General features: G+C 36.5%; 1 protein-coding gene across 5 annotated transcripts in view; it reads right to left on the bottom strand.

Moving 5' to 3' along the window:
* UTRN (utrophin) overlaps positions 1-27,040 on the bottom strand; it is a 505,750-nt gene that overhangs the window by 233,028 nt on the left and 245,682 nt on the right. For all 5 annotated transcript variants that reach the window (XM_068550755.1, XM_068550756.1, XM_068550752.1 and 2 more), the window contains 3 exons: positions 24,386-24,591; positions 21,508-21,662; positions 5,242-5,431 (listed from right to left, as the gene is read on the bottom strand). In XM_068550755.1, coding sequence (XP_068406856.1) covers positions 5,242-5,431; positions 21,508-21,662; positions 24,386-24,591 — 551 coding nt within the window. The remainder of the gene's footprint in view (positions 1-5,241; positions 5,432-21,507; positions 21,663-24,385; positions 24,592-27,040) is intronic.

The following is a 27,040-nucleotide window of genomic DNA, read 5'->3' on the forward strand; positions in this document are numbered from 1 at the left end:
TTGTAAACGATGTAACAAAACCACAACTTTCTGCAGAGACGTTCTCACCACAGCCATCATTTTAAGTTTACCACACTTCTGCAGACACCTCAGAATTTGCATTATAAATGAAGAGCAATGATCATTTCCTCCCGGTCACTGGACAATGATTTGCCAGTTCTCTGAGCATGCTCGTTTCCAGGAAAGCATTTGAAAAATACAGGGGACTTAGGTGCCAGGCAAATGAAGGCTGGTATTCCTTCAACTTCTTCTCAATTTAAAAAACATACACAAACGCCACCCAGAAAGCCCCCAGCAGATGCTCACAGCCAGTACTTGCTCAGCCCGGCACGGCCAGACAATGAAGCAAGTTGCTGGGCAGCCAAAACGCTGCCTGCTGCGGGCGAGGAGTAGCCAAAAAGGATATTAAGTGAAACATTAAAGCTGCAGATACAAAGCAGACATCCCCTGGGAGCAGAGATTCAACACATCACCAAGATGCATGCCTTGTAGCAGGCTTATATTAAACGATCGAGTGGCATTCACTCTCTCATTCTAAAGAGGGATGGGTTCGCTCCCCGACTAAATGCAGCTCTGGCTGTGTTCTGTGGGATGAGTGAATAGAGCCCATTACAAATCTTGAGCAGAACAGAAGGGTACTGGACTCTAATGATATCAGCCCAGATGCTGAGTGCTAATAAATCACCTCCACACAGGTCTCAGAACAAGATCATCTAAAACAAAACAAAAAATACCTGCAGCGGGTATGTGGCTTTACCTAAGATACCCTAAAAGCAGAGTCATCTACAGGCTCTCAGATGCCTGCTTAGGAGGAAAGCCATCAGAAATCGAATTTCCAATGTTAGGTTAAGACTCCTCTAATTAAACAGTAAGGTTAGAAAAAAACAACAAAGTCTGTAATTGACTATTAACATTCCAAATTATCACATTTCCCCTTAGACAGAATCTTCATCTCATTTTATTTGCCATAATGCTGTTTTACTTTTATGAGTAAGAAATATAAGACAGTATATATATATAGAGAGAGAGATATATAGATATAGATATATAGATATATATCATATAGATAGAAAAACGCAGTACAGAATTTTGGGATTTTATGTTTATATGTATACATTTCAGATAAATTTTCTACTTCAGCTTGAATACCTTTATAAATATCAATTGGGGTAAAGTACTGTTAGGAAATAAGCAAAATAACCCAGAATGATTAAATGACTGGGCCAAAGGGCACAGCCAGAAATAGAACCCAGAGGTTTCCCATTATCAGTGTCCTGCTCAAATTAATAACCTGGGTAAGTCTGCATTTTCACCTTTCTCTACTATTGTCATGATTCTTTAAAAGAAATGCAGCATTTAAAAATATTTGTTTCTCTTCTTTACTTTTCCTGCCTTCTCAGTCCTTCAATTTTAGCATGACTTAAAGCCCTAAATTGGGTCTTACAGAGTTGTGTTTATCAAACAGTGTTTTTGTGGGCTTCTGCTTGTCTACTTTTTCTCTGCAGCTCTATACTGAGAACCTATACTGCCTCCCTCTGGATAGGCTAACGATGTCAAAATATCTACATAAAGCCAAAATCGGAAGAGGTCATCAATGAATGATGTGATTAAAAACAGCAATTTATTTGGCAAATGTATAGAAACAGGAAGTAGATCAGTGATTATTTAGGGGTTGGAGAATTGGCAATAGGGGATTGATAGCCAAGAGGTACAGGGTTTCTCTTTGAGGTGACAAAAATGTTCTAATTTGATTATGGTGATGGTTGCACTACCTTGAGAATATAGTAAAAACAACTCAATTGTACAACTTAAATGGATGGATTGTATGGTATGCGAAATTCCAATAATGTTGTTATCAAAAAAATTTTAAAAAAAGTTGTAATTCCTGTCCCTAAACCAGCAGGTGAAGTTTCCACAGTACAGGTAATACCCCCCAAACACTATGCTGGGTATGGAGCTGGGTATGGGGGAAAATCTGAAACAATCTAAATAATTAAAGTCTGCACCTATGGAAAAGAGGATAAAAATTAGGCTGAAAGCGAACACAGGAGATGAAAGCATAATAATCCCAAAGCAGAGAGCAAAAACAGCAACCCCAGAAAGACAATAGGGCAACAGAATTTTACCCAGGAAAGAATCGAAGCATGTTAATTAACTGGCACTGATAAAATGTAAAGCTTGTATTTTGAAATATAATTAAAATGATAATAATATCTTAGAATATGGGCATGAAAATTCAGAATAAATGCATTTGAATGAATAGATAAACTGACTGGGAAGTCAATAATAGACTTTTATTCAAAAGCAAAAAAAAAAAAAAAAATGTTTCTGCATCTTTGGCCAAATTCTCTCATCTGAATCAGATCCACAGTGACAACTGCATAGCAGGCATCTCCTCCTGGATGTTACTCAGATGCCTCATTTCATCATAGTCAAAATGGAATTTACCATCACATCACACTCCGCACTAACTTGCACTGCTGCCCTGACTTCTTCTCCTATATTCCCAATCTCAGATTCTAACACCACCTGGCAATCTTCTTTGTGATCATCCATTCTTACCAGAAATGGCATGTATCATAGCATACTCTCAGAAATTAATCTTCATCTTCCATTGTGCTTCCAAACTATGCTTTGTCAAAATGTACCCAAATTCACCTTAAACCAAATACAGAATAAACTTCTTCACCTTCATGAAATATTACCACGGCCCTGCATCCAGCTGTGTTGAGACACAAAGCAAGTACAACCACAGAATGTGTCGTGTAAGCAGTTCTACATACACCCCTTGCACACAGAGCACATACTTGCCAGGGTCCTTATTCCATCGTTCTTACGCACACGTGTCTACCACCACCACCATGCCACCAGAACATTTATTTTATAATTTCAGGTGCTTTTCCACATTCATTTTCTTCAACAAATATCTTTCTATTTCCAAATAAGTTTTCATTTTAACTGTCCACTCACACAAAAGGAGAGTCATTAATACAAAAACCCAGAGGAAAATTAAAATTCTTTTGCCTCAGAAATACTCAGCAAATGGTACTAAGTCTCTAAAAATCATCTACCTATATGGTGCCCAAAACAAAGCCATGGATTTTTTTTTTAACAAAGTGAAGAGAACGTTTTAAAATTAACAGCATGTAACAAAGAAGCAAGGGAGTGAAAAATCATGCAAACTACCATAATGTGAAACATCCAAAACATAAACAAATGCATGTGTTTATCTTTAGATAGATTTTAATAGGCTCTTAATAAATGCCCTCTTTAATATTTCTTATGAGACAAAATGGATTATTTTAGCAACATTAAATTAGTTTTGAGAAGCATTTACCATTCGTGTTATAATGTATTTTAGTCAGCAACCTTTCTTTCTTGATGCTGGTTGCCATAAGACAAGTAATCCTGTGCTTAGTTATTTTTATTCAGAAAGATTTTAAACATCTCTATTTACATGTATTTCTTCCACAATTTGAATATTCATTAAATATTGAGAAGAGTTTTTTGGCTATGTAAGAATATATCCCAGAATAAAATGTATTGGAAGACATTATTAAACTCTAAAACAGGTTTGCTTTAGACCTGCTAAAACAAGGTTCATTTCAAGCCTCCTTTGCTCTTTGTCTAAAACTGTTACCTTCTCGAGTGCATAGCCTGGGTATGTTTTGAGTTTAACATCATTACATAAATTGAGTATCTGTGAGCATTAATAGGTCAGGCTTATCATTGTTTAAGTCATAAAAAATAATATATTCTAGCACATACCCAAATTTAGAACCCTCTATAACCCTCTAAAAATGAGATGATAGCTAAATATTTTATCAATTAACATTTATGGCGACCTCATAAGACTCCAGAGGGTAAGAGAAAAAAGACAAAAAAGAACAGATTTATCTTTGACACTTACCTGCTCACTCTCATTATCAAGTCACAGTGTATTATACAATGAATCAATGAATAAGAAATAAGAAGTAATGTATAAGTAAACATAGATTTTTGATAAATTAATCTTGAGAATTCAACCATAAAACACCCTAATAGTCTTCATACATGGGAATAAGTTATTAATAAGTCTATTCCAAAAGGGTCTTTGTTTAAAATTCATAACTTTTTAATGATAATAATTTTAAACTTAAGAGAAAATTTGTAAGAATAATTCCAAGAAAGCTTCTGTACCCTTCAACCAGACCCACACACATATTTGTTAACATTCTGATGTTTCAAGGGAAAAGATTTCCTAAGAAAGGATTCAGAAAAGGTCATCATAATGAATTTCCTAACGGTGAAGTTTTAGGGTCCAAGGGCAGTGGTCAGTATTTATTTAGAATTTCCACATACAGCTCTGCGTAGGCAACAATACGGAATAATGCAATCTCTGCCCTTGAAGAACCATGTGATCAACTAGAAGAGGAGACAGGCATCAAATGACAATGGATCACGCGTTCACAAGCATATCAGAAATAATAACTGTCAAAATGCTGTGAGAATGGCACGGCATAAAGAAGTAATCAGATGTAAAACTGTGGTAAACAAGGAGTCTTCTCCATTGAAATAGGTTTCAAACCAAGTTCTAAGTGAGAAGGCCTGTGATGGGCAAGAGTAGGTCATTCTGCACAAAGAAAATGGGAAATTCAAGGGCACTGAAGCAGTTGTACTTGGGGACAGAAAAAAGATTCAGACATGCTTCATTAGATTCCTCAAATATTTTTTTCAAGGAAAGATTTTGTGTTATCACATTTCATGTAGAAGAAAATTTGAACCTCAGACTGCATTCACAATCATAGTTATCAAGCTAAAGACATAAAAGTAATACCCTCAAGCCTAATATTCTTGGTTGTATACTAAGCCACAGAGCCTTGGCAGCTTTTATATTAAGTATTTATAATAAATGGAGAAAGAAACAACTTCCTGTTAAGAGGACATGCCCTTATCATTCAGGCTTCAATAAGGCTAACTGTAATAGGGCTTAAAATGACAGAAAAATAGAATAGTTATGAGCCTGTAAGTCTAAATAAAAAACTATTACTCCCATAAAACAAGGTATTTTTTCCTCAATTATTAAGTGAAAGTACTTTATAGATCTTATTTCCAGAAACCAATTATTCATAGGGGAGCATGGATTTCATACCAAAATAAGGTGACAACCTCACCTTTGAACGGTAATAAACTTTGCATGTAGGTGGATCAAAAGAGCACCGCAAAAATGAAAATACAAGGCGCAGCTCCCCGTGCACTTGCCTGCATCTGCTGCGTGAGTTCCCTGGCCAGGACGGCGTCCTGAAGAGCATTCTCCCGCTGAGAGGCATCTGCAAGCACATTAACTGTGGTTTCTGCTTCTTGGATCCACTTCAGGAAGTTCTCCAGGTCCCTGCGAGAGGCCTGCACTGTCCTCAGCTCACCCTCCAAGGCACTCTGTCTGTCAGCAACGCTGCAAGGAACAACACGACAGGCACGTCTCCGTTACTTACAGCGTGACAGTCCACATCATGCACACCCTAAAGAAAAATTAACAGACGGCCCCCAAGCAACCTTTATTTATTTAAGTACCTAATGTAACTGGGAGATTTGTTTATACGTGTGTCTTGAATAATCCTTAATGGAGGGGTAATGTGAATTTTGAGAAGAAGGAGAGGGAGAGAGATATAAATATTAACAAAATCACATCCATATCCTAAAATAATTATAACATTTTACAGTTCGTAATTGTACGTTGTTATTCCCCGTACATTTTATTTCAGTACCTTAGTATCATTCCTGACACTCAAAAGGCAATATCAATAAGTATTCATACAAGTGACTAAATGAATTCTAGGAAGAAGTAAAATCTGAAGAAGTGTTTAAGATACAATCAAATAATTTAAAGGACTTACTTTATATATTTTAAACACTTCAGATCAATGCAAGTTGGTTCTTCAAGCTGACAGAATAATATTATACTCGGAAGACACTGGACAATCAAGTTTTTATAAAGCTTTCATTAAATCTACATCAAAATTAAAGTATATAACTATCCTGGAGTTGCATGATTTAACAGACACACACACCTGTAAATCCAACCTTTAAAACTTCATGTATCTCAAAGCTCCATATAAAGACAACAACTTAATTTGCGAATGGGCACCAACAATTTCACTCCTAGGTATTTAAACCCAAGAGAACTGAAAACATATGTCCACACAAAAACTTATACAAAAATGTTTATAGCAGCATTATTTAGAAGAGCCAAACAGCAGAATCAACCCAAATATCCATCAACTGGGAGGGGAATTACTATACAAAATGTAGTATATTCACCCACGAAATATTACTCAGCCATAAAAAGGAATGAAGTACTGATACACGCTCAGCATGGATGGACCTTGAAAACATTATGCCAAGTGAAAGAAACCAGACACAAAAGGCCACATATTGTGTGACTCCATTTATATGAAATACTTAAAAGAAGTAAATCCATAGAAGGAGAAAGTAGATTAGTTGCTGACTAGGACTGGAAGGGAGAGGGAAATGGGGACGGACTGCTAATGGGTGGTGGGTTTCTTTTCAGGGTGATAAACTGTTCTGAAATTAAGAGTGTGGTGATGGCTGCACCACAGAGAAAATATACTAAAAACCACTAAGTTGTACACTTTCAAAGGGTGAATTTCATGGTATATGAACTGTTGTCACAATTTAAAAATCAACACGTGTAATATGATCTTATTTACATATTTTTTCTGTCTGTCCATCCACTCATCCATCCATTTATCATCATCCATCCGTCTTCCTATCTGTATATATAGATAGAGGGAGAAATGTCTGGAACACTAACCTAATATTAAAATAGTTCCAGGTGCTGGGATTTGATGTAATTTACTTTCCTATTTGTACTTTTCTGCATTCTTTGAATTTATAATAAACAAGTATCTTTTTTACATATCAATAAACACATTCCTTTTAAAAAATGGGTAAAAGATTTAAACAGACATATCATCAGAGAAGATACATGGATAGCAAAAAGCACATGAAAAGCTACTCAACATCAGTAATTATCAGAAAAATGTAAATTCAATCCACAATGAGATATCACTACATATTAGAATGGCTTTAAGAAAATGACCAAACCAAGTGCTGATAAGAATGTAAAGTAATTGCAACTCTCATACACTGCAGGTAGGAGTGTAAAATGGTACGGCCATTTTGAAAAACAGTTTGGCAGTTTCTTATAAAGTTAACCATGCACTTAAGATACAAGCCAGCCACGCTATTCTTAAGTATTTACCCAAGAGAAATGAAAACATATGTCTACACAAAACCTGTATGCAAATGCTCATAGCACCTTTATTCATAATGGTCCAAAACTCATAATAACCCAAATGTCATCAACTAGTAAATAGATAAACTGGGGTACATGCATATAATGGAATACTACTGAGCAATAAAAATCTAAAAACTAATGATGGATACATCAACATGGATGGAACCTCAAATGCATTTTGCTAAGTGAAAGAAGCCAAACATAAAAGCTACATACTACGATCCCATTTATATGACATTCTGGAATGTCATCAACTTCAACTCAGCACTTACTTACTGAAAAACCGCCAACAGTGTTTGGCTGCCTACAGAACAAATTCAAATTGCTTCTGCTGGAACTCAATGTCCTCCATAATCTATCACTAACTTACTTTTCCAGCTTTACCCCCCTAGTTATTTCCAATAGTTCAGATCAAAGTGGTATGTTCCTTTTTCTCTAGAATATTCTTAATACTGTGTCCACATAATTTTATACCCACATAAAAAATGTCCTTCTGACAATCTTCACCTATCAAAGTCCTTCCAATCCTTTAAGGGTTAAAGCTACCTCTTTCAGAACATCTCAGCCCAATTAGGTTTACTTGTCCTGAGTTCATAAAAGGTTCAAAAACCCTCTTCATTCAGAAATTCATCATATGTATCCTGGAAAAGCCCTTAGATTGTGATCTTATTTCACCCTTAAATTTTACTTTATCTATATCACAGAGATTTCTTGTCTGTCTCCCTGTTCCATAAACTCACTATGGGCAGAAGCAGTCTTTTGTATCTCCATATTCCTCAGAGACTTTATTATAGCGTTATGATAGTTTTATAGAATAATGAAAATCTTTTTATAATATGCCTTTAAAATTACCTCCCCAACTCCACTTTTCAAGAAGCTACTGACAGAAGTCCTCTACAATACATAGTTTGTAAATCCAGAAAGAAGACAATATAAGAAGCTTAAAAACAAGAAATCCAACAGGCTCTCATGCTAATGGTGAAAGGAGATCTCAGAAAAGAGGGCAATGCACCAAACTGGGTCAGATGAGGGCTGTCTTCACCATTCCAACTGTTATGTTTCTTGTTTTAATTTGACAAAATTAACAAAGGAGACACTCTGATAAAACAATAACTCAGAAGAGGACAAAAACAAATAAACTCCATGAGATCCTAGGAGGAAAGCACAGAAAATCCCCAGGATAATGTCTGTGCAGCAGGCCTGGAAAGCTGTCTCCAGAAGAAATGTCTACGAGAAAAAATATTAGAAGTGATAGACTGCTTAATGTGATTGACCTTGTCAATCACCAGGCCACTGGAAAATGTGGGAAGAATTAGCAATAGGTGCAAAGAAAACTAAGCATATAAAAACAAGGCAATTATTAATTTCAGGTAAAATAAACAGAGAAGAAGCAAAATTATAGTAAACTTTAGTGCTTGGCTGTTAATGATGTTTAGACAGGCATAATAACGTCAACACTGAATATCTGCTTCTCTAAAAATTCAATGATAAGATGGTACAGCCACTATGGAAAACAATATGGCAGTTCCTCAAAACCGTAAAAATAGAATTAACATGATCAACAAGGAGAAGAAAAAAGGTGCCGCTAGGGAGAGGGACTGTAGTGAGTAGTGAGAGTACCACTCTATTATAAATATTTCAGTATTTTAAATATTTTTGTAATCATATTCATATATTTAATTTTTTATATTTAGAAGTTATCCACCAGAATTTGGGTGGTTGGTGGTGATGGTGTTTAATCTTCCACCTAACCCTGCCCATATTTTCAATTATTACAATATCAACTGAAGAAAATATTAAGAATAGCCAAATAAAGATTGTGCCAGGGCTTCCCTGGTGGCGCAGTGGTTGAGAATCCGCCTGCCAATGCAGGGGACATGGGTTCGATCCCTGGTCCGGGAAGATCCCACATGCCGCGGAGCAACTAAGCCCGTGCGCCATAACTACTGAGCCTGCACTCTAGAGCCCGCGAGCCACAACTACTGAAGCCCACGTGCCTAGAGCCCGTGCTCCGTAATAAGAGAAGCCACCGCGATGAGAAGCCCGTGCACCGCAACCAAGAGTAGCCCCCACTCACCACAACTAGAGAAAGCCTGCACACAGCAACGAAGACCCAACACAGCCAAAAATAAAATAAATAAATTTAAAAAAAAGATTGTGCCAAAAAAGTACTAGAATTAAAGGAGTATACAGGCACAATTAATCAACCATGAACAGATGATTCTAATTTGAAGAACACTCATATAAAATTTAGTAATTATAAAATTTAGTAAAGTGGGCTATTCTTATTTTAAGAACACATATAAAATTTAGTAATTATAAAATTTAGCAAAGTCAAACACGTTCAGCTTACATAATCAATATCCTTTATTCTTAAGAATATTCACACGTACATGACAGGTTATGTGGCAAACAGCTAATGTAGAAACACATCATTATGAATTAGCTCTATTAAACCCTAAGAATGCCCAGACTAGGGAAAAGGATGCAAATGTCTAAGAACCTCACGGGTGAAGGCAGAGATTCCCTCTACTTGAGAGACACTTATAAACTTAGCAAGCATGAAGGAAGGACCAGGCTAGCAGGGGAGGTGGAAAGCCTAAAGTGATGCTTCAGAGGAAAAGGGAGCTAAGAGAATCATGAGCACCTGACCTTAGACAGTGTTGGTTCCACTGGGTTGGGTAATACCAGCAGCATATTTTGGTGACCGGTGGAACATTCTGAATCCAGAAGCTAGGGCATTTATTGTAAAACTGTCAAATTATCTACTAGTCATCAGTGGGGAAAGAGATTCTCCTTTAAAAGTATTCACTTTGTAGGAAACTGCTAAAAAATAACTTTTAGACAATGGTTAAGAGATGTCTACTTTATTGGTTACTAAAGCAAAAGACTACAGGATTTGGATCAAGGCAGACATGGCTCCACCACTGACCAGCTGTGAAACCTGGGGCAGTTGCCCACCTCACGCATCATTTTCATCATCCCTAAACTCCACTTGCCACACAAGGTTCTCCATGGTCTGAGTCTTGCTTACCTTTCCAAGTATCATCTCATTACTCCAAGCCTCATGCTACCTACAAAAACGAACCAATTACGAACCCTCAAAGTGGTCACTGTTTCACATCCAGAGCTTTACTTTTTATTTCTTTTACTTTAAATATCCTTCCTCACCCCTCCATCCCCCCACTAAACTTTTCCCTTTCCACCTGGTTAATTTCTACTTACCCTACAGAACTTGGTGCAGATACTTTCCAAACCTATAGTATCTCATTCCGTAACATCCCATAATTTCTCTTATGGTGCCTATTAGCAGGCCATTACTGCTGGAACAACAAATCACCACAAACATAGTGGCTTATAACATTTATCCCTAACCTTGTATATGAATTTGGTGAAATACTGGGAAAGTAATTTTATTTATAGGATGCAAATGTGCAATTTAATAATAAATGTCCTGGGGAATTTTTTAAAATTCACAAATATCTGGTGTCATAGTTTTTTTACCATGATCATAATCAACAACTAAAAATAATGAACATACTGAAAACTAAACTCTATTTACAGCAGTCCGAATTGTCTTCATGTTATTATAATAAATATACATTTAAAAATGTATAACCATAGTGTTTATACTAATTTATAATCTGATTTTTGAAATTAATATAATTTCATATGAAATCTGTAACAGAATATAGCTAAAAGGTATCAGCTCTCCACATCATTCATTTTACTCTTTTTTGAAAAGGCTAGAGTATGGTATACTGGACACGACAAGACACTACAAGAATCTTTTATTTATTTTCAAGGAATTTCACATGATTTATCATAATACCATAAGGCAAAAAAATCACTAAAATTAGATGCTCAGAGGTATGTACACACACTTTATGACACAGGCTAATAAATTACTTTTAATGTCATTTATACGCTGCTCTCAGAAGGAAACCACCCAATTTTACCACCTCTGCCATTTACTAGCTATATGCCTTGGGGTAAACCACTTTAAATCTCCAATTTTCTTTTTCCATCCTTAAAATAAAGAGCTTGGACTAGTTGAGTAAAGGGCCCGTGTCAGAATCACTAGGGGTCCTTTTAAAACTACATAGCCCATCGTAGAGATTATAAAACCTACTGGAAGAGTTCCTCCATTCTCACTCCAACCCTAGCTTCAAATTCAGCTTCATTAAGAATCACTGCATGTAGGGACTTCCCTCGTGGTCCAGTGGGTAAGACTCCGCGCTCCCAATGCAGGGGGTCCAAGTTCAATCCCTGGTTGGGGAACTAGATCCCACATGCATGCCGCAACTAAGAAGTACATATGCTACACTAAAGATCCTGCATGCCGCAACTAAGACCCAGGGCAGCCTAAATAACAAATAAATAAATATTAAAAAAGAAATCCTTCCCCTAATTAAAAAAAAAAAAAAAAAAAGGACCACTGCATGTAAATGAAACTTTACTGATGGGAATAGATACCTGGTATGCAGACAACAAAGAGGTTGGGAAGCACGAATGTGGAAGATTCATTCCTAAGATCACATCCAGCACTGAACTTACACTAGTCTACGATTCTCAGTGCAGAGTTTCTATCTGGCAGTTCTGGTTGCTACATCTCAAGATCACAACAGAGCTGGAGGAAGTTCTGAGAAATGCAAATGAGAGAGTATAACGGAGGAAAACTAGCAAAGAAAAAGAAATGATTTTAAGTTCAGGAAATTATGGCTACTAGACAAAGGCAGAGAAGATTTTTTAAAAAAAAATCTTGTAAAACCCACAAATCATAAAGAATAAAGATAGGCTGAAAACCTAAAAGACAGAATTTTTGAAGTTTAGGAGGATAATTTTAGCAAAAAAAATTTTTTACTTCAAACAGAAGTAGCAGACTATACAATTCTTTAATGCAAGAAATGGTGCAGACTGAAAGTATAAATAACTTCTCATAAGAGATTTAAAGAATGCATGTGTGGCAGATTTATAATAGTTTATATTAAAGGGAACTGGGATTTTTTAAATGTAAACTCTTATCTTTTAAAGAGATTTCTGTTATGAAAGCAACTATGATAGGCTACAAAATAGCTTATAGTCATTTTGTAGCATTACAAAACATGGCCACCCATATAACTGACTTTTTAAAAATGTTATTTTAAATGTTAAATAATGCTTCATTTTTAAGCTACAAGATATAATATTGTTTAATCAAATGTGCATGTGCTTATAATTGGTCAGAAAGAGTGTCTGAACACAAATAGATATGTCTTTTTTTTTTAAGACTTCAGTGGAAAAGAGTGTCTTAGCAAACCCACAGATATGTGTTGCTAAATTTTGGTATACTTTAAAGGTGATGTTTACAGTTACATGAGATTTAAATATATTTATCTCTTCTAGAGTGGAAAATAGTAGCATCAGTAGTTTGAGTGGCATGTAAAAAACTTACAGTGAAACAATTCTTTAAGCTTCCCATTGAGTACCTTCACAAGGTAATTTGTCCTTTGGTGTATAAAGTATCATTTATCTAGGAAATATATTAAAGCACACTTTAATGCAGTGGATTTAATGAAGAATTAGTCACTGGAGATATCCCCAACCATCTATGGTACTTTGTGACCCGTCTCTGTTGCACAGAGATTGGGTCATCATCAAGCACTTAAAAATTCACTCCATGGAACTCAAGCAGACTGTTCTAAGCTCCTAATACCACACCACTTGGGAAGCTTAAGAGAGGTACCCGCAACCCCCCTATTCAAGACAGAACTATTCCTGTGTGAGGATTTATCATACCACATCCCATTTCCCTTTTAACTAAGTCACTACCAGATATTTGGTCTTAGCCAACCAATACCGGACCATAACCCCAATATTGCTCCATACCTTCCCCAATCTACCCCCAAAACCCTTCTTCCATTAAGCCTGGAAACCTATTCTACGATTGGGAGATTCCTCAGATCAATCCTTTCACCCTGTCTTAAGTGAAATTGGTTTCCCTAGTGCCATCAATTTGTCTGCAGACTTGTAACGAAGTTTTTTTCTTTTTTCTCTCAGACCCTATATGCCTCATGATGAACAACTGCTGGAATGAGGGTCCGCCTCCTTCGAATTGCTACTTCCAAGCCGCTGTTCTCCCATCTTCCAGGCAAAATCTTACTCCTTCAAAGCAGAAGACATTTTCCATTATGCTCATATACTGACCTCCAGGTCCATGGTAACTGCACATAGGCTGCTCACTGCCTCAACAGGTAAGTGGAGTCTGAAATCCAACTCAAGATCTGCTTGCCAAGCCATAGGCTCCAGTGAGGGACTGCACCTCCCAGGGAAAGGGACATGATAGACACCATTACGGACTAGTGGCATCCGGTCTCCACTCCCTTACAAATATCTTCCTCTCCCCTGCTCCCTCTCCGTCTGACTTTCATCTGCATTCTTTCTACTTGCCTCAGAGTAGATACACATTGCTAAAGAACACCACAACAGGGCTATCTTTCCTTTACATTATTATTATAAATCACAAATAGGCACCCATCACTGCCCAGCACTAAAGTTCCCCTAGGGAGCTCTCTGTCCCACCCACCTAGATTCTACAACCAATCCTCTTTCTTCAAACTTCTCTCAGTTGCACCTCCAGCCTCACTGAGAGCACGCCTCATGGATCATAAAGAAAGCAGAAGTCATTGCACTGAGAATATGTCATCTTCCCACTACTAAGGCTCCAATCCACATGCATCTATACTCATCTTCTCACCGTCCTTCCTGTCATAATGGAAAAAGCATCCCAGCTCTTACCAAACTCAATTCTACATATCTCACCTTATCAACGGAAGGACTTCTTTCCTCTTCCTTTGTCACCTCAGTCTGACATCACTCTACTAGATCATTCCCATGAGCATACACACATGCTTTATTTCTCATGTCCCATTTTAAAGAAAAGTCATTCACCTCTCTTTAACCTTCATTGCTTTCCAGGTACTACCTAATCCCTCTGCCCCTCTTTACAACAAACTTCTCTGGTGATCTTTCCACAAATCATTTCTATTTCCCCAACTTGATCTCCTTCTCTACTTTCTACCCCATTACTCCCTTGAAATTGCTCTTTTCAAAATCACCAGAATCTCCAAAATGTGGAATTCCAGGAATGGTGTTGTGTCATCTTTTCGAATTTCTCAGCCTAATTAAACACAATGGATCATTCCCTCTTAGAAATGTTATCCTCTCTCCATTCCCTCTTAAAAATATTCTCTTCCCTATACTTCTGAACACCTGGATTTTGTTTCTACTTCATTCGAAGATTTTTCTGAGCCTTTTCTGTTCTCTTTTCCTTTTTTTGCTCCATCACCAAACCCTAGACTCTATGGACTCAATCAATCTCCCTCTTCTCCATCTTTATTCTTTTCCCAGTGATCTCATCCAATCCCACAGATTTAACCTCCACTGTAGATGCTTAGAACTCCCCAGTTCCTATCTGAGCTCTGGAATGTTTGAGTTCCAGATTCACATATCCAATTATCTATTTGACTTGGATATCTAATAGGCATCTCAAATGAGCATGTCAAAATCCGGTTCTTGATTTTTTTCTCCCAGAAACTCCCACAGCCTTTTCCAGTGAATGGTACTACCACTCATCCTTTCACAAAGTGCCATCTTAGATTGTTTCCACTCCCCCAAATTACATATCTAATCCATCAAACATCTTTTCTACTTCCGAAGTACATCTCAAAGCCATGACCCTCCTTCCACCATTGCTGGCACACAGTATCCCAGGATACCCACCATCTCTCACCTGGACCACAACAATCACTTCTTTACTGGCTGTCCCAATTATTCTCTTACACCCCTAAAATATATTCTCCTCATAAGACTAAGAGAGATTCAATTGAATATTATAAATTAGATAGTGTCATCCCTTGCTTACTGATTCCAACAGCTTTCCATTGTACTTAACAATATCCAAACCCTTTCCCATGTCTTATGAAGTTCAGCATGATGTTGCCTCTGCCTCCCTCTTCTACCACTTCTTAAGCCCCCTTATTCATTATATTTCAACCACATTCTATGTTGTTTCCTGCCTCATGACTTTTACCTTTGCTGTTGACCCTAGAATTTTTTTCAGATGGTTCTTCTTAACCTGAATCAGCTCAAATGCTGCCTTCTGCATTATGCTTTCTAAATTTAGCCGAGCTAAATAATTCCCTCTCTTAGGTAGCACTTCTTTAGTTTCTTTTGCCTCCAAAATCATCATCTATAGTTATGTATTATTTTCTTTTTACTACCTGGCTCTTCCTATGAAAGGTAAGCTTCCTGGGGGGTAGGCACAGGGCATTGTTTATGGCTGAAGCTTCAGGGCTGATCACAGAGCTTGACAAAGATAAGGCTAAATAAATAAACATTTAATTAACTAACTCATGGGAAAAAAGAACAAATGAAAGCAAAGACAAAGGCTACAGGCACTGGTCCTTTAGGTTGTTTATTATGGAGTTAAATGCATTAAGAAAATAACTGCTTGCTTGAGCTTGATATGTACAAAATGAAAACATTAGTATTGTTAGGTATGTACCACAAAGACATTATTGGTAAATTTTTTTCAAAGGCAATAAAACAGTAATTGAAATATTAAAACAATATAACAAAAAAGGAAAATAAAGAAGAGTATAATTTTTACACTTTTCTTCTTTACCAGTTTCCTTCCCAGCTCAGAAGGGAAAACTAAAAACAAAATGCTAGCAATGAAAATAAAAGAAACAGGTTGGAAAATAAAGGTAACATTCAGGGAAAGAAGTAAGCTTCGGAGAGGATAAATCAAATTGACTGACCCAAATCTCTGAACCTCATACCAGCGTACAGGCTCAAAGGATATGGCTTCCAGTACTTTTCACCTAAGCTCATTAATTTGGGAGTGACAGCTGCTACAACATTCATTTTGAGAGTGCAAAGGATGGGCCAGGTTGATAGGACACAATCCCCATATGAGTATCTCCACTGACCACAGTTCAAAGAAATTGGCCAAATCAAACAATGGATAAATGCTGAAGAAGAACATTTCATTTTTATTAGTCAGCTGGGACAATAAACAATCACTGCTGAAAAAGTAATAACAGAAATAATGAAAGTTTCAAAATATACAATAAAAATAACTGGGAAAGCAATCAAAGGCAAATTCAAATTTTTGGAATGTAATGTTTTCAAAATAATCAAGGGCTTCACAAATTCAGTCTTTAGTATACACAATATTTATATAACCCCTTGTAAACTATGTGCATTCCACATGTCCAGCAGGATGTTATTAACAAGTTAATGAACATTAATTAGAAAGACAGTGTCATTTCTAAAGAAGAAAGTTCCTTCACTAGATAAATCTGTATTTGTGGCTCTCACATGAGATAAACTTTTAAAAATACTACACCCTTTCTTTCCAGGACGGTTAGACTTCCGCTTAGGCAGAAAAGACTTAAATGCAACGTAAATTCAGCAATTGTGATGATTTTACTAACTGCTATGGTCTGAATGTATCTGTCCTCCTCAAATTCCTATGTTGAAATCTCAGTGCCCAATGCGATGGTATTAGGAGGTCGGTCGGCCTTTGGGAGATGATTAGGTCTTGAGGGCAAAGCCACCGTGAATGAGGTTAATGACCTTATAAAAGAGGCCTGAGAAAGCTCTCTTACCCCTTCTGCCACATAGGGAAACGAGAAGTCTGCTACCCGGAAAAGGGTCTTCACCCGACCATGCTGGCACCCTGATCTCGGACTTCCAGCCTCCAGAAGTTTGAGAAGTACGTTTCTGTAGTTTCTAAGCCACCCAGTCTGTGGAGTTTGTTACCGAAGACTGAACAGACTAAGACACTAAACAAGAAAACTGCATTTTCTAAAAGTTTCATCTGGTAATAAACATTTAGAATATCTATATTGCACTCAGTAAATCAGATAACCAATTATTTTCTCATTAATGTAAATAGAGACTATTCAAAATGACTACAGACAAACAATTGACGATGACTAAACCTTCCGCTAATTTAACCATACACAGTACTGTTCAACAGACCAAAGGGCAATGGATTTATAAGGAAGACATAATATGACAGAGCAGATGATGATAATTTGGGGTAAACTTTTGTTGAGCACATACCGTGTATGAGGAACTTTTATACCTAATTCTTGATCCTAACAATAATCTTACCCATTAGATATGTTCTCTGCTTTACAACCAAGAAATTGAGATTCAGTGAGTTGAAATAACTTGGTCAAAGTTCACACAGATGTTAAGTGAATAAGTTGGGATGTTAATCAAGGATTGCCAGATACCACAGCCACTGTGCTTTTCGTCCTGCCTGTACAAACCGAGAAATGCCTAAAAGTAGGCAGCAAAAGATGGCTTCCGAGGGATGGAGGGCAAAGAGAAAAATACACAATAATTAATGATCTATAGGATATTCCTTATAACATAAAGTTATATTGTCTCATTTCCTTCATAATATTTCAGCATAAATAACTATGTGTGTGTATATGTATGTGTGCAAGTATGTGAGTATGTATATATACATACACATATACATGAACATATGCACTCCAGGGTTAAAATAACATTTCAGACCCACATGAGGCATCTACCCTCTGAAAGTTACTATAAGCCCATTTCAATGATCATTATCTCAATTTGCACTACAAAATTTGTTAACTGGCATTAAGAGATGTAAGAAAAAATTTTCACCAGCAAAAAGAATAGTAGTCAAGATATGTCAATTAGTTTAAAATGTTAGAGACAGACCTGTTGTTTACAGAGTCCAAAATACTGGGAGCCAGTTATGTTTAAGAATTAAAAATTTTTTGTACATTAGAAAACTATTATTATGAATGTATCTAAATGACATGTTAACCCCAACTACGCCCTGAGGCAGCAAACACATTAATATTTCTGCAGCTAGGAACAAGGCTATTCACACTAAGCGGGATAAATAAAGACCATAATAAATAGCCTCATGTCAATTCAAAGCTTTCTGTTATCAGTGAGTATTGGATTTTGGCGTGGTAGATAAGGGATCGTGAATGGCCAAATGACTTAGTCCAACTGCAATTCAGACAAAACATTTCCTTTGAATGCTGATATTAAATTTCATATATTATACCGCAATAATAGTGTTCCATGTGCAATATAATAACCCTTCACCCCTCCAGAATTTGGCTGACTACAATGTACATTCAGAATACGGCTGGGAGATGAGAGAAAAGCCATGGTGTAAAGGTGCTCCAGGGCCACTACAGCAGGCACAATGGCCATGTACTGGAGAGAGTTACATTTATTCGTAGCAGAGGCCCCCATATCTTTAAGCAGATCTGGTTTCTAAACTCAACACAGGTAAGAACCAGTAAACAGAATCACAAAGATCTGAGAGGTGGGTACACAGAACCGTCATCAGCAATAGCTGAAGTTCTGACAGCGAAGAAGAAAAATAAAGCGATTTTTAAAGAAAGAGAAAAGCCCAACTGCACAGTCAAAAAAGGTTTAGATTCCAATCTCAGCTCTGCCCATATGAGCTGTATGATCTTGGGTGTTCCTTAACTTCTCTCTACTTCAGTTTGTTCATCGATATAATGTTGATGAAAATTCTTCCTATCTCCTATGGGTGTTGAGAGAATTAAATAAAATAATGCAAGTGAAGAGCTTAGCACAGAGCCTGACAATTAGGAGACGCCCAATACAATTTATACGCTAAAAAAGAAGCACAAAATCTCACAAAACATAGCAGCCTGAAAAAATTCACCACCAATTCTTCACAGCGTGGAGAGCATTGTCATAATTTAGTAAAGAAAAATATCATCTTGGCTCTGCCATGTGCCTTTGAACGTGTCATTTAACTTGTCTGAGGGAGCATTAGCGTAAGCCAAGCATTCTCGATGGAAGAGATACATGGTTCTTGGTGGTGCGAGGTGGCGGAGGGGAGTGGGAAAAATCTACTCTTTTTACGTATAAAGCGTAACTATAAAGTACAGAAACAGATACACAGGATACCCGCGGTATTAAAATGTCCTGTGGGCACGTATCTGAAAAGGATCCTTAGGCGGGGTGGATAATGTAAAAAAGGTTGAGAAACACTTGTTTAAATGAACTGTAAGGTCAGGTACAGCCCTTATAGTTCCTTAATTCTCTCTTCATAACAATAATGTCAAGAATTCAAAAAATGTTTAATATAGGTTCATGTACTTTGCTAAAGAAGGCAAGGAAAGATTTGTATATTTCAGAAAGATCTTCAATTAAACAGTTAAAAATTGTAAATATCATTGTGTTTAAAAGAGAAAATCCTGGCAATACATAGAAAACCCAGCTATCACTATGATGGGATCCCGTGAGCCACAATTTTGTTGTATTTTCTCTGCTTTATAGATAATAATATACCTAAATCATGTCTGAATATTAACATGTTTACTTATTTCCCCTAAAACACAGAAAGAAAATAGAATAAAGACAATGATTTGTCACTACCATAAAACTGGAACACTGTGGTTGTCTTAGCTATGATAAATGAAAGATCACCCTGGAATATAATTCATCTTTAATTGCCTCTTCCATCTAATCTAACCACTGCAGTAGGCTGTCTTAAAATATTTACAAAGTAAAAGCAAAAAAAGAACTGGAGTTGCTAAATAAAGCTGGCCACACATTCCTAAGTGATCAATGTTTCTGGTATTGTTTACAATAAAAACAAAGTCATAATTCTTACAGATAGAATTTGTGGAAACACATAGATAAAGTATGCTTAAGGACTATCTCTCTTAATGTTAAGGCTGGGTTTTTTAACTGAGATATAATTGACATACAAGACTGTATTAGCTTTAGGTGTACAACAATGATTTGATATATGTATATATTGCAAAATGATTAGCACAGTAAATTTAGTTAATATCCATCACTACACATGGTTACACATTTTTCTTGTGATAACTTTTAAGATTTAGTGACTTTCAAATACACAATACAGTATTGTTAACTATAATCACCATGCTGTATCTTACATCCCCAGAACTTATCTTGTAACTAGAAATTTGTACTTTAAAGCTGTTTTTAATTCCTCCTCTTCCCTGCCTTAGTTTTGGGATTCTTACTTTATCCAAATTACCTGTTACAACAAGAGAAAAGCAGTTGTAGTAAAATGCTAGCAAGACCAATATTATAACTATATTCTGCTTTAAACACTTTGAAGTTTTGTATTTGCTATCCTTGTCTTTATTTTCTCCAGAATCCTAGGGATATGCAGTGACACATTCATGTTCATATACTGACTCATAATTCTTTTCTTTGAGTTTCCCAAAATTTACATTAGAGATTCTAACTAAAAATGACATTCTAAAAATGTACAAAATACCTCCATATCAAACCGTTACTAAATGCTTGTCCATACTTTATTATGAGTAATATATATCATAAAGTGTTCTGATATTATCCATTCTATTCACTGCAAAATAAATGTGGTTTTGATATCAAGTTAGCTTTCAGGCAGTTGCATCTGAATATTCAAGATGTGTGAAACCATAATTTCATTTAGACACAGGTATTCACAGTACTATGCAGGAAGCAAACACTTTTTTACTGATGATGAATATAAATATGCAATCTTAAAGAGATGCTAACCATTGTTTACAGTGCCTCAAATTCTAGATGCTCAAGTGACAGAAAAATTTCTCTTATAAACACGTATGCTATTTTAGACTGTTCCAAATATACTGATGAGACAGAGTAACGAAAAGAAAAGATAATAAGTTAGTTGAAGCCCAACATACACTTAGTATACTTCAGGAGTCTAGTGTGGATCCATGTGTTCTCAGCCAAAACCGAGGATGACCTGACCAAATAGCATACTGTTTTAATTACCGTTAGGGATAATATTACCCTGATGCCTCTGTAATACCTAAGTGTTCCTTACCATCAGAGTACTACAAAATGTACTCTAGGCAATGCCAAGAGGCATAAGAAAATCAGAACACATAAAATGATCACGGGCAAGGTTTAGACTCATTCAAGGAAAAATTCCATTGCAGAAATTCAAGTACCTAATGTATAAATATACACTCTGTACTAAGTGTGATAATACTCAGTACAGCATAAACATTTAAAAATAATAATAAAATATGTGACCTGTTCCACACGCTTCCATGAGAAAGCCAAAGCAATCAAATTCTCAACCTGACAACATACATACATACATACACCTGCCAGGGCCTTAGCATTACCTTTGTTTTAGATTGATCCATGATGTTTTCAAGTACTCCGTGGTTTCCTTCACATTCCTCGTGTCATCACTGCCATATTCCTCCAGCAGTTTCTGCAGGACGTTGTCGAATGCCATTACGATACCAGCACCAGGAGCCAGTTCTTGAAGCAACATCTAAGGTGTAATTTCAGATGTAATTGTTAGACTGGATCACTCAATAACAAGTATGACCAAAACACTGGTCCTCCTGGTAGGTTTTAATATGTTACAGACACAGATATCAAAAGAAGGAAACAAATTATAAAACAAACTCTTGCATGTAAGCTCAAACAAAAATAATTCTGGAAGTGAAAAGTGATCAGGTACATAGCAGATAACATTAAAAGATTACTGTCTTTTCTTCTTTGATACGTTTTACTTCCTCAAACCAGTTGTCTTCTTTCATTCCTACTGCTATATCTGATCCTTACAGGAACATGTATCTTATAGGAATGAACTTACTATAGAGTTAGTTCCTCTATATGTGCTTGAAGATATGGAAACGGCAACAACATGGAAGTCTTCTTGTCCCTGGATCACTGTGTATCACTGTTTACAAAGTTAACTGCTTGGGTGGATCCAGTAGCTAAGCAAGGTTTACTGAGAGTTGCTTGAATAAACTAAATTGATGCTGTATGTCCAAAGGCATTGGTTCCTTGATAAATTTTTTTCCACCTCTGAGAGCTCTTGTATCAAGATACTCCCCATGAAATCTAAATGACAAATGAATGTTCTTAAAATGATTTTTGTAGCGACTAGCAGAAAAATCCACCCTAAAGTTCCAGAATAGAACTACGCTGCTGATTAGAAAAGAATATTCTTTTTGAACTATGGTTTTCTCCAGGTATATGCCCAGTAGTTGCATTGCTGGGTCATATGGTAGCTCTATTTTTAGTTTTTTAAGGAACCTCCGTACTGTTCTCCATAGTGGTTGTATCAATTTACATTCCCACCAACAGTGCAGGAGGGTTCCATTTTCACCACACCCTTTCCAGCATTTATTGTTTCTAGATTTTTTGATAATGGCCATTCTGACCCGTGTGAGGTGATACCTCAGATGAATGGATAAAGAAAATGTGGCACATATATACAATGGAATATTACTCAGCCATAGAAAGAAATGAAATTGAGTTATTTGTAGTGAGGTGGATTGACCTAGAGTCTGTCATACAGAGTGAAGTAAGTCAGAAAGAGAAAAACAAATACCGTATGCTAATGCATACATATGAAATCTAAAAATAAAAATGGTACAGGGCTTCCCTGGTGGTGCAGTGGTTAAGATTCCACCTGCCAATGCAGGGGACATGGTTTCGAGCCCTGGTCCGGGAAGATCCCACACGCCACCAAGCAACTAAGCCCGTGTGCCACAACTACTGAGCCTGCGCTCTAGAGCCCATGAGCCACAACTACTGAAGCTCGCGCGCCTAGAGCCCGTGCTCCACAACAAGAGAAGCCACCGCAATGAGAAGCCCGCACACCGCAATGAAGAGTACCCCCGCTCGCCGCAACTAGAGAAAGCCCGCGAGCAGCAACAAAGACCCAACGCGGCCCAAAGTTAATTAATTAATTAATTTTTTAAAAATGGTACTGATGAACCTAGTGGCAGGGCAGGAGTAAAGACGGAGACATAGAGAATGGACTTGAGGACATGGAGCGGGAGGGGAAAGCTGGGGCAAAGTGAGAGTAGCATCGACATATATACACTACCAAATGTAAAATAGATAGCTAGTGGGAAGCAGCTGCATAGCACAGGGAGATCAGCTCGGTGCTTTGCAACGACCTAGAGGGGTGGGATAGGGAGGGTGGGAGGGAGGCTCAAGAGGGAGGGGATATGGGGATATATGTATGCATATGACTGAATCACTGTGTTGCACAACAGAAACTAACACAGTATTGCGAAGCAATTATACTCCAATAAGGATGTATTAAAAAAAAAGAAAAGAATATTCTGAATATGATGATTGAAACATTGATATCACTTTTAACTGTATTCCTCTGGTTAAGTGTACAGGGGCTTTGCTGTTTATTACTTTTGAGTCATTTGGTGAAGACAAATCAGCAGATAGCATAAACACAGAGAATGATCCAGGAAACCAGGATACCTGGCCACTTGCTTTTTACGTTGTAACCATGGAAAGTCTACATGTCTGAAGAATAAAAACACTCTCGTGTCTGAGATTTTTCCCATATATCCTTTATTATATTCTTCACAAGCGTACACTTTCATTTAGGCTATTTGAAGGGTAAGTAAATGTTACACCAAAGTATAACCTAACAACCATAACCTCCAACTCAAGAATATTTTCTATGATTGTAGAGATTTAAAATAGCACTTTAAAAATACCATAAGTGTTCAATATCATCAACTCTATAATCAAACTAATCACAAAAAAGGTACCTGCTATGATGATATTGATAAAATGGTTTGGTTATAAAGGTATTAAAAGAAACTAAACTTACTTAATACTTGATTTGTTCACTACAGTAGCCCTCAAATGAAAGTCTCAGGAGATTTCATAAATAAAAAAAATACCTTCAGGGTAGATATGGAAGGGAACAAAAGGAGGGTTCCTGGGATCCTGAAAATGTTTTCTTTCTAGATGCTGGTTCATGGGTAAGTTCCATTTGCAAAGAGTCAGTGAGCTATAAATCTAGGATACATGTACATTTCTATTTGTTATGCCTCCAGAAATTTTTCAAAAACCTTCCTGGTCAAATTCTTTCTATAAATTTCAGTGTACATTCTAAGCACTTGGGAAAACATTATGACAAGGGTCCTAAAAATTACAGTTAGCAACAGAACAAAAAAAGCACATCCCACAAATTGATAATGCCAGAAAGTATCTAATGAGTCTTACTTGATTATCAGAAATTTGTTTGATAAGCGGATCCCTTCGAGCTTGTTGAAGAATATAGAGGCGAGCCTCGTATTTTCTCATGAGCTCCTCCATCTCTTCCCTGTGGTCATCCCACTGAAGACTGTCAATAATCATGTCCTCCAGCCGCTGCTGTCTTAACTCCACACCATGCTGGGTGCTATCCCACTGGTTCTTGACCTTTTCCACTGGAGGAGGCATTATATATATTTTTTAAAATCCCAGAAAGTAACTATCAGGAAAGGGAAAAAATACCTGATACCAAATTCATCACAAATAAGGTTATGTATAGAAAAGAGAAAGGAGGCAAAATGGTACATACATTTTAAAGGAATTTTATTATGTCTGCCACACTGTATGACTGATATATTTCTGAAACCATCCTTGAAGAAAAAATCTTGAATTAAACTCTATTTTAAATGCATTAAAATATCTCACAATAAAGATACTATCATAAACTGACAAGCCGAAAATTATAAAGAAAATAAATTCCTACCTAATTTATATTTACAGAACTTGAAGAAGGTAGATTTTAACAGTACATTATGAGAGAACTTTATGACCAAAGATATAGTCACTTGTCATCCTCTAAGGAAATGCTCTAAGGTAGTATTGATTTTAAAAGAAAATAAAATACTGAAGAATACTTTTCACATTTGTTTTACTGTAGCATAAAACCTCTCTAAAAGGAAGTGTTTTTATATATTCAAGAGAAGCGCTAAAAGTAAATTAGATTCAAGTTCTAGGTACCCAGCAGTTTTTTATTATAAAAAAAATCCATATTGGCTCTTTTCCTCTCTCTTTTTTATTGTTTCTATTTCTCTTTCTTTCATTCTCTCTTTCTGTCTCTTTCTCTTTTCCTTTTCTCTCCTCTACTTTCTTTCCTCTTGTATTTTTAACATGTGTCAAGGAAAAAGAGATCTAAGGAAACTTAAACTTTTGATTAATTACTTCAGGGGCAATTCATGATTTGAACTGAAGTACTAGTAAGCAATAACTTTAAATATCTTCAACAACCCATTCGTAATAAGTAGGTAGAAAGCTAGAAACAAACTTCTAGAAGATGCCTTGTATGCCAGAAAGACTGAAGGGCTGTAGTTAAGCACCACGCCAAGAAGAACTTAACTAAAAAATAACATTGCAGCTAAGTCATAATGAGACCTTTTGGTAAAATTCTTCAAACAATACTGGGTTATAGTAAACCATTAAGAGCTATCAGTTTAAGACTGTTCAGAAAAATGTAAATTATACTTATGTATAATAATTCTAAAAAATTGTTCAGTGAGATTATTTTATGCTGTCTTATCTAACAGTTTAAATAAATTGCTTACGTTTTAACTTAGGGAGAGGGAAAATTTATTGTAATGGTTTACTTGTCAGTTACAAAGTTACATAAAGTACTATAACTAATAGAATCCTTTAATACTGAACAAATAAAACTAAAGATATCAAGTGACAGCAAGTATCAGAGGTTTATCATAAAAGATAAGCAAATTATCCTATTCATTGGAAATAAGTGCAAAAAGCAAGTTACTATTGGTAGTACCCTCTGGCTGAGGGTGGTTTTTCATATAATGAATAGTGATATGGACCACGCAGCCTCTATACCAGAAAAAACTGAGAGAAAACAAAAAGAGGGAGTAAAATTGAAAAAGGAAGGTATTCGGGAGAAGAAAACCTTAAAGCAAACTTTGGACAGAGAGGAGGGGTGGAGGAAAAAACAAAAGATGGTAGAAAAAGCAAAGTGGGGAAGCCTTTGTAAATAGTTTGGTGTCACCAAAGCTGAGAAGCTCCTTTGCCACGTGATGGGAAACAGGGTCACTCCAGAGTTCGATAGGCAGAAGCAATCCACCAGTTAATAAAAAAAAAAAAAAAAAAAAAAAAGGTGGGAAAGAAAGAAAATGGCTTACTTAGTAAAAATAAACTAATATTGTGACACACTAAAAGTTCTCTGCTAACTCATCTCTTATAATAACCTTGCTGCTGCAACATTTATTTTGAAATCAAAACAGTTTTTATAGGGGGAATAGTTAGTTGACTTTCCTTCAGAAATATTAGACTAGGTAATAAAATATCTTCCAGTTTATATTCTGCCACAAATAAATATTTATTAAGTAACTAATTGGTACTGGGCCCTGGGGGAGCCCTCAGGGCCAAAAAGGGGAGTATTTACAATCTATGGAGGGGAGAGAGAATTAACTGTGAGATCTACAATGAAATTATGGGGGAAAAGGTCACAGCAGGAACTAAAGATAGAAAATATAGTTCACCAGAGACTAAAAGAGGGTGGGAGAGACTTCAAAAAGAAGGTGACATTTTAGCTGCTGAGTAGAATTTCACCTGGGGAGAGGCCAAGAAGAAAAAAATAACGTGAATAAAGGTAAGGAGACTAAGAAATGTCAGGGCGTTTTAAAGAATATATACAGTACAGAATAGTTACAGACAGTGCTGAGGGCTAAAGAGAGAAAGGGAGTGATGGAAGCAGACAGTGATTGCCCCTATGTGACATTCTTGAGAATTTTGACTTTGTTTTGTACGTCATACAGATTTAACGGATGCTTTTAAGCCAGAAAGCAAACTTGAAACAGGGAACTTTGTTGTTGCTGTTTTGCATTTAATTATTGTTTTGTTGTATTT

The sequence above is a fragment of the Eschrichtius robustus genome, chromosome 9 (assembly GCF_028021215.1).
Source record: "Eschrichtius robustus isolate mEscRob2 chromosome 9, mEscRob2.pri, whole genome shotgun sequence".
Classification (NCBI taxonomy): domain Eukaryota; kingdom Metazoa; phylum Chordata; class Mammalia; order Artiodactyla; family Eschrichtiidae; genus Eschrichtius; species Eschrichtius robustus.